At 39.5% G+C, this 14181-nt stretch overlaps 1 protein-coding gene across 1 annotated transcript; it reads left to right on the top strand.

The window, feature by feature from the left end:
* Nucleotides 1-5289: 5289 nt before the first annotated feature.
* On the top strand, nucleotides 5290-8092 carry LOC106599003 (bone morphogenetic protein 4-like). The gene is made up of 2 exons (XM_045715754.2): nucleotides 5290-5635; nucleotides 6236-8092. Exons 1-2 carry the CDS (start codon nucleotides 5290-5292, stop codon nucleotides 7027-7029), a joined length of 1140 nt encoding a protein of 379 aa, XP_045571710.2. The 3' UTR covers nucleotides 7030-8092.
* The last annotated feature ends 6089 nt before the right edge of the window (nucleotides 8093-14181 follow it).

Genomic DNA, 14181 nt, shown 5'->3' with positions numbered 1-14181 from the left:
CCACTTTAGAACGCATTATATTCTCAGTGCCACTAGAGGGAGACATGCAGCCATTCTACAGTATGTCCTGTTAGGCTCCCTCACTGGAAGCTACATCTTCACCCTGCCTCCTTGACAATCTGCCCTGAAGATCCTTTCACACAGTGTGTGTGTGTGTGTGTGTGTGTGTGTGTGTGTGTGTGTGTGTGTGTGTGTGTGTGTGTGTGTGTGTGTGTGTGTGTGTGTGTGTGTGTGTGTGTGTGTGTGTGTGTGTGTGTGTGTGGGAGGATCGATGTTTACACTCTGTCTCCTGATGGGACACCACACAGCGTACACACGCAAACATGAGACTTGTTTGTGAATGGAGCATGAAGCAAACCATGCAGTCCTACAGAAATACATTTCACATCTTCATAGGAAATGAATAACTCATTTAAATGAAAGATGCCATGGGGTCAATTTATACAAATGTAGGATCTTAATTTGAGCCAGTTTGCTACATCAGGCAAATATTCGTGCAGCAACAGGAAATGTGAATTATTATGTGGATTATAATTATAATTCATTTTTGTAGGGGTTGATACAACACTCCTTCCGTGGCTTCCAACTGCTCTTAAACGCTAGTAAAACCAAATGCATGCTTTCAACCGTTCGCTGCCCGCACCCGCCCGCCCGACCAGCATCACTACTCTGGATGGTTCTGACCTAGAATATGTGGACAACTACAAATACCTAGGTGTCTGGCTAGACTGTAAACTCTCCTTCCAGAATCATATTAAACATCTCCAAAATCAAATCTAGAATCAGCTTCCTACTTCGCAACAAAGCCTTCTTCACTCACGCCGCCAAACTTACCCTAGTAAAACTGACTATCCTACCGATCCTCAACTTCGGCGATGTCATCTACAAAATAGCTTCCAATACTCTACTCAGCAAACTGGATGCAGTCTATCACAGTGCCATCCATTTTGTTACCAAAGCCCCTTATAACACCCACCACTGCGACCTGTATGCTCTAGTCGGCTGGCCCTCGCTACATATTCGTCGCCAAACCCACTGGCTCCAGGTCATCTATAAGTCTATGCTAGGTAAAGCTCCGCCTTCTCTCAGATCACTGGTCACGATAACAACACCCACCCGTAGCACACGCTACAGCAGGTATATCTCACTGGTCATCCCCAAAGCCAACACCGCGTTTCCTTCCAGTTCTCTGCTGCCAGTGACTGGAACGAATTGCAAAATCGCTGAAGCTGGAGACTTATATTTCCCTCACTAACTTTAAACATCAGCTATCTGAGCAGCTAACCGATCGCTGCAGCTGTACATAGTCCATTGGTAAATAGCCCACCCAATCTACCTACCTCATCCCCATATTGCTTGTATTTACTTTTCTGCTCTTTTGCACACCAGTATCTCTACTTGCACATCATCATCTGCTCATTTATCACTCCAGTGTTAATCTGCTAAATTGTAATTACTTCGCTACTATGGCCTATTTATTGCCTACCTCCTCACACCATTTGCACACACTGTATATAGTCTTTCTTTTTTTCTGTTGTGTTAATGACTGTACGCTTGTTTATTCCATGTGTAACTCTGTGTTGTTGTTTGTGTCGCACTGCTTTGTTTTATCTTGGCCAGGTCGCAGTTCTAAATGAGAACTTGTTCTCAACAAGCTTACCTGGTTAAATAAGGTGAAATATATATATATATATATTTTTTTCGTAAGTAAAAATCAAGTATGAAATTTATAAGTGGAAATTACACATTTCAGAAGCCTTTTTAAATGTCAAATACACTACAAGTCTTACATTTCCTGCATTGTGGTAAAGTTTTCCTGCAACAGGATGATCAAATTAAGATCCTACATCTGTATGAAGTTGAATGTTATCTAAGTAGGGCTTAGAGTTTTTCCAGGTAAGGTCACATTGTCAGCAAAATTCAGGTCCTTCCTAATGAAACACATTTCAGGGGCAATTGGGTGAGATATTTGGGAAGAGAATGCTCACTAGTGCTTATGTTTCTTATGAATGACTATGGTTCAAACCTATTCAGATTGTAGATATTCAAGAAATGTAATAATTCATGAATTGAAAACTTAATTGAAAGCTCAATTAAATAGAATTGACCCAAAGTGACATCTTTGCTTGTGAGACCTGCATTGACATTGCTACATTGTATAAAATAATTGCTATAAAATGATAGTTATGCCATGAGCAAAACATTTAAAATACTGATACGTTCTTATAAAACGATTCAAGCTACTCAACAATACACCTTCTAAATACATATACCAACTCTTGAAAAGAGCATGCCCAAATGTCCACCCATTCCGTTAGTTAGATGGCATTGAAAATTAAGTGAAGAATGAGTGGTCACCCATATAGGCGACAGGGTTGGGATCAATGCCAATTGAAGGCAGTCAATTGAGGAAGTAAACAAAAATTACAATTAAATAATCTGAAAAAGGGCATTTATTTTCAATTACTTCTCAATAAACTGAAAAGTAGCTATTTATTTCAAAAGTTTTACATTTCTGAATTTTTGATTCAAATCACTTCCTGAATTGACTGCCCCTAATTCGAATTAAGTCCAACCCTGATAGGCTATACAACACTGTCACTTCAAACATGCTATTGCCCTTGTGGAATCCAGAATGTGATGGGAGAGACAATGCTCTATCATCAGTTCACAGGTGATGAAATTGTTGCAGTTTGCCATCCAGTCTCAAAAATAGAACATTTCCTTTGTAATGCTGGCAGTTGGCTTAAGGCTGATTACTCAATAGCCTGTCATGAGAAATGTTATGTCACTGTCGGTCTGTCGATGATTCATACTTGGTCACCTTTCACACACTTTTAGCCCCAAGGTGGAAATCACAGGGCACATGATTATTTCATCATGTCAGTGACTGTTAGAAAAAAAGGTGCTATCTAGAACTTAAAAGGGTTATTCGGCTATCCCCATAGGAGAACCCTTTGAAGAACCCTTTTGGTTCCAGGTAGAACCCTCTCCACAGATCCATCCACTATAATGAATGATTACAGGATATACAGTAGTGTACGTCATTTACTTGACAAATGATGCGTCAGTATAAGCTAAATAAATATACACCACTAAAGGACACCAATAAGAAGAGACTTTCTTCAGGTAGCCTGTTGGTTAGAGCATTGTGCCAGATTGAATCCCCGAGCTGACAAGGTAAAAGTCTGTTGTTCTGCCCCTGAGCAAGGCAGTTAACCCACTGTTCCTAGGCCGTCATTGTAAATAAGAATTTGTTCTTAACTGACTTGCCTAGTTAAATAAAGGTTACATTTAAAAAAAAATAAAACAACATTTGGCCAAGAAACACGAGTAATGGACATTAGAACGGTGGAAATCTGTACTTTGGTCTGATGAGTCCAAATTTGGGATTTTAGGTTCCAACTGCCGTGTCTTTGTGAGGAGGAGGTGTGATGGTGTGGGGGTGCTTTGCTTTGTGATTTATTTAGAATTCAAGGCCCACTTAACCAGCATGGCTACCACAGCATTCTGCAGCAATACGCCATCCCATCTGGTTTGCGATCAGTGGGACTATTATTTGTTTTTCAACAGGACAATAACACAAAATACACCTCCAGGCTGTGTAAGGGCTATTTGACCAAGAAAGAGAGTGATGGAGTGCTGCATCAGATGACCTGGCCTCCACAATCACCCGACCTCAAACCAATTGAGATGGTTTGGGATGAGTAGGAACGCAGAGTGAAGGAAAAGCAGCCAACAAATGCTCAGCATTGAGAGAATGCCAAGAGTGTGCAAAGCTGTCATCAAGGAAAAGGGTGGCTACTTTGAAGAATCTCAAATATATTTATATTTTATTCTAAAATGGATCGAATTGTTTTTTTCCTCTTCAATCTACAGACAATACCCCATAATTACAAAGCAAAAACAGATAAAAATAAAATAAAAAAAATATCACATTTACATAAGTATTCAGACCCTTTACTCAGTACTTTGATGAAGCACTGTTGGCAGTGATTAAAGCCTCAAGTCTTCTCTGGAATGACGCTACAAGGTTGGCACACCTGTATTTGGGGAGTTTCTCCCTTCTCTGCACATCCTCTCAAGCTTTGCCGGTTTGGATGGGGAACATCACTGCACAGTTATTTTCAGGTCTCTCCAGAGATGTTCGATCTGGTTCAAGTCCGGGCTCTGGCTGGGCCACTCAAGGACATTTAGAGACTTGCCCCAAAGCCACTTCTGTGTTGTCTTGGCTGTGTGCTTAGGGTCGTTGTCCTGTTGGAAGGTAAACCTTTGCCCCAGTCTGAGGTCCTGAGAGCTCTGGAGCAGGTTTTCATCAAGGATCTCTGTACTTTGCTCCGTTCATCTTTCCCTCGATCCTGACTAGTCACCCAGTCCCTGCCTCCGAAAAACATCCCCACAGCATGATGCTGCCACCACCATGCTTCACCGTAGGAATGGTGGCAGGTTTCCTCCTGACGTGAAGCTTGGCATTCATGCCAAAGAGTTCAATCCAGAGAATCTTGTTTCTCATGGTCTGAGAGTCCTTTAGGTACCTTTTCGCAACTCCAATTGGGCTGTCATGTGGTTTTTACCGATTGCTCAGTTTGGCCAGCCACTGTGTTCTTGGGGACCTTCAATGCTGCAGACATTTTTTGGTACCCTTCACCAGATCTGTGCCTTGACACAATCCTGTCTCGGAGCTCTACGGACAATTCCTTCGACCTCATGGCTTAGTTTTTGCTCTAACCTGCACTGTCAACTGTGGGACCTTATAGACAGGTGTGTGCCATTCCAAATCATGTCCAATCAATTTAATTTACCACAGGTGATTTACCAATCAAGTTGTAGAAACATCTCAAGGATGATCAATGGAAACAGGATGCACCTGAGCTCAATTTCGAGTCTCATAGCAAAGGGTCTGAATACTTATGTAAATAAGGTATTTGTTTTTTTATTTTTAATACATTTGCAAAAAATATCTACAAACCCATTTTCACTTTGTCATTATGGGGTATTGTAGGTAGATTGACGAGGGGGAAAAAAATATTTAATCAATTTTAGAATAAGGCTGTAACCTAACAAAATGTGGAGAAAGGGAAAGGGTCTGAATACTTTTCGAATGCACTGTATATACAAATACATATATATTTAAATCCTTTACATAATGATGACAATACATACAGTATAAGCGCGGAAGGAGTGCTCACCTGACAGCGGAGAGGTGTGGCCATGCAGGAGCTGTATATATGAAAGCATGTCTGGAATTTCATTCATAACATTGACATCTCCTCTGAGAACAAACCTACCATGCCTAGCTCAGTCACACAGTGCTTTCTCTTCTCTCGGGTGGTCCTCCTCTTCAGCCTCTGTCAGGGGGAGGGCCGGCCCCGCCTCACCCAAGAAGGTACACCCCGCCTGGGGCAGGAGGAGAACCAGAGGGCCTTGGTCTTGGAGGCAGTGAAGACAGGGATCCTGAGCTCCATGGGGATGGAGAGGGAGGCCAGGCCCAGGGAAATGGCTTCAGAAGAGGAGCTGATGAGGATGCATAGGCTCTACAGGGAAACACTGAGGCAGCTGAGAAGGAGCTCCAGTCAGGAGGGGGAAACCCAGCATTCCCCAAGGAGGGCATCCACTGTGCTTCATCCAGCCATTGGTGGGTCCTTACTTAAAGACACATCGCTACTGTACTGGATTCTACCACAATACAGGACCTGACTGTTGACATTCAAGCTTTAGATAGTGATTTGACTGCATGGAATTTTGCCTTTATGCAAAGTGTATTAATAACTTATAGAAAAGGTCTGAGCTTTGTAAAAGGTGTGTACCTGTGTACCGAAACATTCTCCCACGTTTGTGTCTTCAAGAAGAATTCAAATTCGCTTTTATGACAAAACTAACAAAAAGCCTTCAAACACATTTTTTTTATTAATCTTAATGTACCTGTGAGTGTTTTCTGAAACCATATGTTGTGAGAATGAGTGAGTCATGCTCTGAGGAGCAATTTTGTCTTAAAGGGCTTCATTTTTGTGTGCACTCCCGACAAAAGCCTACCATTAACATTTGGTCTTAGCAAAGGCTTGATAGTAACACAGTACCTCTTCTCCAAAGCTTTGTTTTAAATCGTTTGACGTCACTTTCTTTTTTTGACAAGACACATCTGTTACAACTCTTAAAAGCACAACCTATTCAAACCATGACAGTAATTCTAAGAACTTGAGCATTTGTGTAACAACCCTCTTTTCACCTCTTTCAGTGGAGCCTCTCAAAGTGCTTTGGCGTGATGAGGAACATCCATCAGATGTGCTTTGGTACAGAGCTGTATTCCACAAGAACTCACACATCAGGAAGGAGCTCACTTTGGCCCGGGCTGAGCTGAAGCTCTACAGACAGCTGTTGGATGGTTCTAAAGCTGCCGAGCCCACGATTAGGGATGAGGTTCATGTGAAGATCTATGAGACGAAACCGCTGAACTCTTCTCTATTGATTCACCCAGAGAGCCTTGTTCAGACGGTCGCTGCAAGAACTGGTGATTTGACTTTGGACATCAGAACTGTGGTTGGTAAGTGGAGTGGGAGGTCGAACGGCCACTCTCTGGTTGTGGAAGTAGAACTGGCCTTAGAAGAGGGAACTGATCCCAAGAGGACCCCTCAGATGGTCCTGGAGGTAGACCTTGTAGAACCTAGATCAGCAGGCAGAAGAAGACGGACTCGGTCCAACAAAGAGGACAACTGTGACGAAGACGGTCGATGCTGCCGAAAATCCATTAATGTGTCCTTCAAGGAGATTGGCTGGTCAGACTGGGTCGTGGCCCCCGCTGGTTACAACATGCATTTCTGCGACGGCTCCTGTCCACACAACTACAAGCCAGCCAGCATGCACGCGCAGGCAAAGTCTCGTCTTCACCACATCAACAAGGGAGCAACACCTCACCCCTGTTGCGTGCCGGCAGCCTACGAGCCTGTGATCCTCATGCACTATGACAGTTGGGGAAAGTTGAAGCTCACACCCTTCAATTACTTGATTGTCAGCAAATGCCACTGTGCTTGAGTCCTTCGGGGCAAGCCCAGGCAAGGACAAAAAAGAGTCAGAACAAACCTTTTCCTTTAGTGCTACATACTGAAATAGAATGGATAATGTTTTCAAAGTATGTAAGAAAATAACATTTGTCATGCTCAATTAGTGACATTACTAGTGTTCTTTTCAACAGCTAAGCAAACAAAAATACCCAACATTATCCATCACCTATGGATTTTGAGAGAAGTTACTCTGGAGCGATGACTGAAATGTACTATTTTATTTGGAAGATAAACTTTGTTAGTCTCATGTGGCCCATAATATCATATTCTGCCAAGACTATGTAACAAATTATATTATTTATTGTAATTTATTTAACAGGTTCTAAAACTTATGTGTATTGTTTGTAGTGTAGTTTTCAATGTTACACTATTTAGCTTGATCCTTACATCACTGTAAATATGTATTCAATTGAATGTAATGCTATGTACAGTATTATTTCCAAACATTTTGGAAGTTTGTCCGGAAAAAAAATTATTTTTAAAATGTCAGTTACTGTAGTGTGGATATTACACCTACTGTTTGTTGGATTGTTGTGCCTGAATGCATATGTACACAGACTTTACAACAAATATTTTTTACTCTCAAATTATGTTTACCCCATGTGTTTAATTCCTTAGCAACAGTAAAAGAACTTGAAATGATTGTGCTTTACGGAAAACCATCTAGATAATATTTCAAAGTTAGGGTGTGCCGTAAAAGATATGATAGCCAATATCTTGCAGCTGTAGTTATAAACCATTTATACAGTGGCTTTGACCAAAGACTGAATGACCTACGGGACAAATGAACTAAGTATTTGATTTTGCATAACAGTAAGAATAGCACACAGAACACATTACGACATGAATTGTAAACTCAGCACCATGAACAGATATCATATCTCTAAACAATAAATACAATTTATTTTAATGTAATTTAATGTGAAAGGAATGTGAAAGGCAATACTGTATCTCGATAACCACAATGAAATATTATACAGATAAGTTTGGATAAATAAAGAGAACAAATAATGCTAAAGATACTGTTTGATAATTATAAGCATCATATCTAATTTTTTATCAACGACAAAGATAACAAACCAATAAACAGGTAGCGGGCAACTTAACCTGATGGTTTTTCTATCAAACAACTTAATAAACAACAATCATTCAACAAAAAAACTCAATATATAACACAATTGTTTTGGGATATAACCCAACATTTTGGTGTGTAGAAGGCCTATTTTGTAAATTGTGAGAGAGATTTTAATATGAAAGTCAGAGGATAGCCCATTTCAAAATACATTTTACAGTGTATATATACACAGATTTGAATATAAACATATAAATATAAACATTTACAAATACAGTACAAATGTGTATTTGCGTATGTTTATTAAAATATTTTATATACTGATATAATTTCAAATTGTGTACTCTAAAGCGTTAACACATTTTGGGAAGCATACATCATTGGAGGCTCCTCAGAGGAGGGAGGGGAGGACCATCCTCCTCGGTGAATTTCATAAAAATAAAATGGCGAAACATGAAAAAAGTTAGCTTTTTTAGATAAAACTATACTAAATATTCACGTCACCAAATAATTGATTAAAACACACTGTTTTGCAATGAAGGTCTACAATAGCCTCAACAGCACTCTGTAGGGCAACACCATGGTGAAGCCAGAGGACAGCTCGTTTCCGTCCTCTGGGTACATTGACTTCAATACAAAACCTAGGAGGCTCATGGTTCCATAGACTCACACAGTAATTATGACAACTTCCCGGAGGACGTCCTCCAACCTATCAGAGCTCTAATCTAGTACTGAAAGCATAAGCTATAGCTAGCTAGCACTAAAGTGCATAAAATGTAATGAGTAGTTGACTCAAAGAGAGAGAAATACAATATTTGAACAGTTTAAAAAAAAATGTATTTATTTATAAATGAAGGAGAAGCAAGTGAGAGAGGGAGAGAGAGAGAGAACTAGCTAGCTATATTTCATATTTTGTTTTCACTTTCAATTTCTCTTGGCTAGAGAATGTAGCTAGCTAGTCTAGCCTACTCAAACATCTGTCTCAAACAGAAAGAGATGCTATGTTAGCTAGCTGGCTATGGCTATCCAACACTGTAACTCTTCCAAGTCAAGGTAAACTTTTGATTTTATACATTTATTGCCACCGGTGTAACTGTGTACTGCATGATTGTAGCAGGTTTACTAACACGTTAGTTCTAGTAGCTATGTTGAATAGCTATGACGTTAGATAACATGGTGACATTAATGATGTAGGCTGTGTGTAGCGATTAGTGGTTATAATATGAAGGTTTGACTTGGAAAGGTTTTTCCACCTGGTTACAGACAGCTGATGTGTTGTGCACTGAAATCCACAAGCGAAGGGAAAAGGTGAGAGGATAGTGCGTAGATGCGAGAAAGAATTCTACAACAAGCAAAATGATCATGCTGTGATCAGGGGTGTATTCATTCCGCCGATTCTGTTGAAAAACGTTTCACAAATGGAAGCAAACGGAATTAAATGGGGATAAACATACCTGAATTTGTACAATAGAGACTCTCATTTGCAACTGTTGGATTAATGATTACACCCTAGATCAGATAGATGCAGGTAAGAGTGCACAAGGTGGTATTGAATATGTCACTGTCTGTCACCTTTTCTCTCGACCTGTGCTCCTACGTTATGAATTATCATTCTTAGGCTAAGTTTTAGCAACCTCATGATAGGTATATGGAAAATGTGAGAATCGTGTAGTAGCCTAAACCTATCAATGTAATATTGAGCTGGGTGAATGGACTATCAATGACACTCATCCAATATGCTATAATAGAAATAAGGCAATGCTCATTAAAAAAAGTGACCTCCCTCATCTTAAACGTCACTGACCGCCAATGGCATACAGTACTATGTACTGAGTTCACATGTCCATTACTTCAGTAGATTGATGAGGGGTGTGGCATAAGTGTCCGGGAAGTTGAATATAAGTAAGTCATCAATCTCCGGACATATACAAATATTGACAAATTTTGCCGTCTTCATTTGGTAAAAGTACAGCTAATGTACACCAGGAAATTCCCCAAGTTCTTTGTTCATGCTTACTAAAAGTCCATCCTCTATTTCTCCACAGCCAAGACCTGATATTAACACCCTCAATCTTACGTTTTGAAAGGTCTTGTTACCACCCAATGTATACAATTTGCAGGGAATGAAAATCTGAATCAGTCTTCATCATTGTGCAAACTTGGGTGGGTGGCGTTGGATGTTGAGTGTGGTTAGTCAGGAGGCAGTGTTATAACGGGCTTTGAAATTAAGCTGTTTTTAACATTCACTCTCTTTCAGATGTACTCACTGTGGCGTGATAAATCTGAAAGGTATCCCATTACAAACTACAGTCCCAGTCAAAAGTTTGGACACACCTATTCATTCAAGGGTTTTTCTTTATTTGTAGTATTTTCTACATTGTAGAATAGTAATTTTCTACATTGTAGAATAATAGTAGACATCAAAACTATGAAAAAACACATATCGAATCATGTAGTAACAAAAGTGTTAAACAAATCAAAATATATTTTATATTTGAGATTCTTCAAAGTAGCCTCCATTTGCCTTGATGACAGCTTGCACACTCTTGGCATCCTCTCAACCAGCTTCATGAGGTTGTCACCTGGAATGCATTTCAATTAGCAGGTGTGCCTTGTTAAAAGTTAATTTGTGGACATTTCTTTCCTTCTTAATGCGTTTGAGCCAATCAGTTGTGTTGTGACAAGGTAGGGTGGGTATAAAAAGGATAGCCCTATTAGGTAAAAGATAAAGTCCACATTATGGCAAGAACAGGTCAAATAAGCAAAGAGAAACAACAGTCCATTATTACTTTAAGACATGAAGGTCAGTCAATCCAGAAAATTTCAAGAACCTTGAAAGGTTCTTCAAGTGCAATCGCAAAAACCATCAAGCGCTATGATGAAACTGGCTCTCATGAGGACCGCCACAGGAATGGAAGACCCAGAGTTCAAATTGAGATGGTTTGGGATGAGTTGGAACGCAGAGTGAAGGAAAAGCAGCCAACAAGTGCTCAGCATATGTGGGAACTCCTTCAAGACTGTTGGAAAAGCATTCCAGGTGAAGCTGGTTGAGAGAATGCCAAGAGTGTGCAAAGCTGTCATTAAGGCAAAGGGTGGATACTTTGAAGATTCTAAAATATATTTTGGGGTTACTACATGATTCCATATGTGTTATTTCATAGTTTTGATGTCTTCACTAGTATTCTACAATGTAGAAAATAGTAAAAATAAAGAAAAACACGAATGAATAGGTGTGTCCAAACTTTTGACTGGTACTGTAGGTCAAAGTGATTTTTGCTTCCTTTCTACGTGTGTCCTTTAAAACATTAATGAAACACTATACTACTCACACAAAATTCACTGCTGGAACTTTTCCAACACACAGGGAGACTCAATCTTAAATGTTTTTGGGCCATTTCTTCAGTTTGAGCATCGCTTCCTCATTTTCAATGCTTTTGCTATTCCTCAGCATTTGACTACCCTAGACATGAATTGCATTTATCTACCTAAAGTTTTAGATCCTCATTAAAACTTATCATGGTTGAAACACTGCCGAAAATACCCCCCAGGGGTATTTTCTTGATTAGTCTACATTAATGTCTGTTGCATGAACCGGCGTTGAAAAACAGATGTTTCCTGATAATACTGTGCGTATAAAAGACAGCAGATAACAGCGAGCAGACATTAACTTTGCATTGCTATTTATTTTTCTGGCTAGCTCCTGTCTTTTCTATCCTGAGTTCACAATTCTACTAATTCAGCTCTTATCAGCTTATCACCCTCTTCAACCTTCCTGAACTTTCGTTGGTTTTGCTATCAGTCAGCTGAGCACTTAGACATAATGTAGCTGGGCCCTATCCTATCAGAACCTGTTACTGGGTCAACGGGTAAAACAAATAACATTTCCCTTGCGTTGCGAGACATCATGTTTGAACAATCACACTGACTAGCTTCTCTTCATCACCAATGACCAAACGTAATTTAATTAATCAAGCATCCAAATATGCATTCTCTCAGTGCAGGAGGAATGTTATTTATTGCTCATCCCCAGACAACCCATCACCAGTCCGCTCAACAGATGACTTCACTTCACACTATTTAATAACCTATGGTCAGATTCAAAAAGGGCATCCCCTGTCTTCTACTGACTGTTCCTTTCTATTTTATGAGACAGGAGAAGCTGAAATCAAAGCCATCAGCAACTCTCTAAGTGACTGTAAGTTAATTATGATGAGGGATACCTGGAGAAAATCTGACCTCTCTGAAAGGAAAATGGATGGCGCTCCCTTCAGTAATATATATTTTTACCTGACCCTCCCTGAACGCTTGGAAAAAAACAAGTGATCCTTCCCTATACCCAGAATAATAATTCAAACATAAAGTGGATAGCAGAGAGCCTGTCTACCGTTTAACCTCACTCCTAGGACAGAGCAGAGCCTTAGATATGCAGTTTTAGAAACTGTTTTAGAATCTGAGAAGATAAATTAACAAACCAGGCATGCTTAGCTCACTGCATGAGACTCAAAACCAAAGACTTGCCAAACTCGTATTTAAAAAAAAATGACTAAGGCATTTTTCATATCATTACTATTTAATTCCAAGTAATTATTTTTTACAATTTTATTTTATACAACCTAAATGCAAACTGTATAGGCATGTTGTTGAAATGCTGAGTGCTCCTGCCAGCCTGTAGCGTGTCACAAATGCTTCACAATGAATTTTTTTAATGGCGGGCTATACAGCAGTGTTGTGTTTGAGACAACCTAAAGCGAGACTGATTCAAGACCAAGACCAGAGCAAATCGAGTCCGAGTCAAGACCAAGACGGGGGTGTGGGTGGGGGGGGGCGAGACAGAGTCAAGACCGAGACCAGAAAAATGCGAGTCCAATTCAAGACCATGATTGTAATTTTATCAAATCACCACCACAATAAGAGTTCTAAATGTCCAGTATTTCTGTGTTCATATTTCAGAACAACATATGGATTCTTTAGACATTCAGAACAGAAAAAAAATGCATGCTGAGGGAAAATAGAGCCACTCTACAAAATATTACTAACCCAAACACAGTGCGGAACAATGGGCCTTTACGCATTCATAGAAGGGCTTGGGATTTATAAAATAATAATTATAATAATAATAATATTATTTTCAATGATGTTCTGATTTAATCTCTTCAGTTTTTGTTGGAAAGGAAAGGGTTAACACTGAAGAGAAAAAAAATCCAATCAGGATTTTTCTTTGCTGGTCTCTGCGGAGATAAATCGAGTTAGCTAATTCATCCATTGGCTAGGCCATCAGAAGCTAAATAAAGGCATCTGCCATTCACCTGTATCAGGGCAACATTTTGGGGCGACAGTGGAATCATTCAATCATATTTTGACTTAAATAAAAGGGACAGTTTTTACAAAAACGTATGGGAACTTCTTCCTTCTTGAAGGCCAACAGGTCACTCAGCAATAGCGAGCAGTAGGTTTCCTATGATCTAACTAGCTGGCTTTTGTTGTCAGCTAGATTGCAGCGGCTGCAGCAGGTGTTATCAAAGAGGATATTGGTTCTAATTTGTTAGCTTCGCCCTTTTGAAGAATAACTTTCAACAAGAAGTTCAGTTTCAAATGATCATCGTGGGTGTTTTATTGCAGTGCGCTAGCTGTTGTTAACCATCTCTTCAAAAATAACTTGTATGTGAAACATTGTTGCATTTAAAGTGCAACTGACAGCATTTTAGCAACATTAAATCTTATTCAAATCTGTTCATTTACACCCCCAGGAGGAATATGGCACTTTAAAAAATATATATTCTGACAAGCAACCACTTAGATACAGTGGTGGAAAGAATATCCAATTGTCATACTTGATTAAAAGTACAGATACCTTAATAGAAAATGACTCAAATAGAAGGGAAAGTCAACCAGTAAAATAGTACTTGTGTAAAAGTCTAAAAGTATTTGGTTTTAAATATACTTCTGAATCAAAAGTACATTTAATTGCTAAAATGTACTTAAGTATCAAAAGTAAAATTAAAAGTATAAATCATTTCAAATTCCTTATATTAAGCAAACCAGACGGCACAA

This window comes from Salmo salar, chromosome 03 (genome assembly GCF_965601325.2).
Source record: "Salmo salar chromosome 03, fSalSal1, whole genome shotgun sequence".
Taxonomy (NCBI): Eukaryota; Metazoa; Chordata; class Actinopteri; order Salmoniformes; family Salmonidae; genus Salmo; species Salmo salar.
Note: the sequence above shows the minus strand (reverse complement) of the source record. Positions and strands in the feature narration are given on the sequence as shown.

Coding starts and splice junctions, on each gene's coding strand:
- LOC106599003 (XM_045715754.2), top strand. CDS start 5,290: ATGCCTAGCTCAGTCACACAGTGCTTTCTCTTCTCTCGGGTGGTCCTC. Junction 5,636..6,235: donor TGTGCTTCATCCAGCCATTG/GTGGGTCCTTAC, acceptor CACCTCTTTCAG/TGGAGCCTCTCAAAGTGCTT.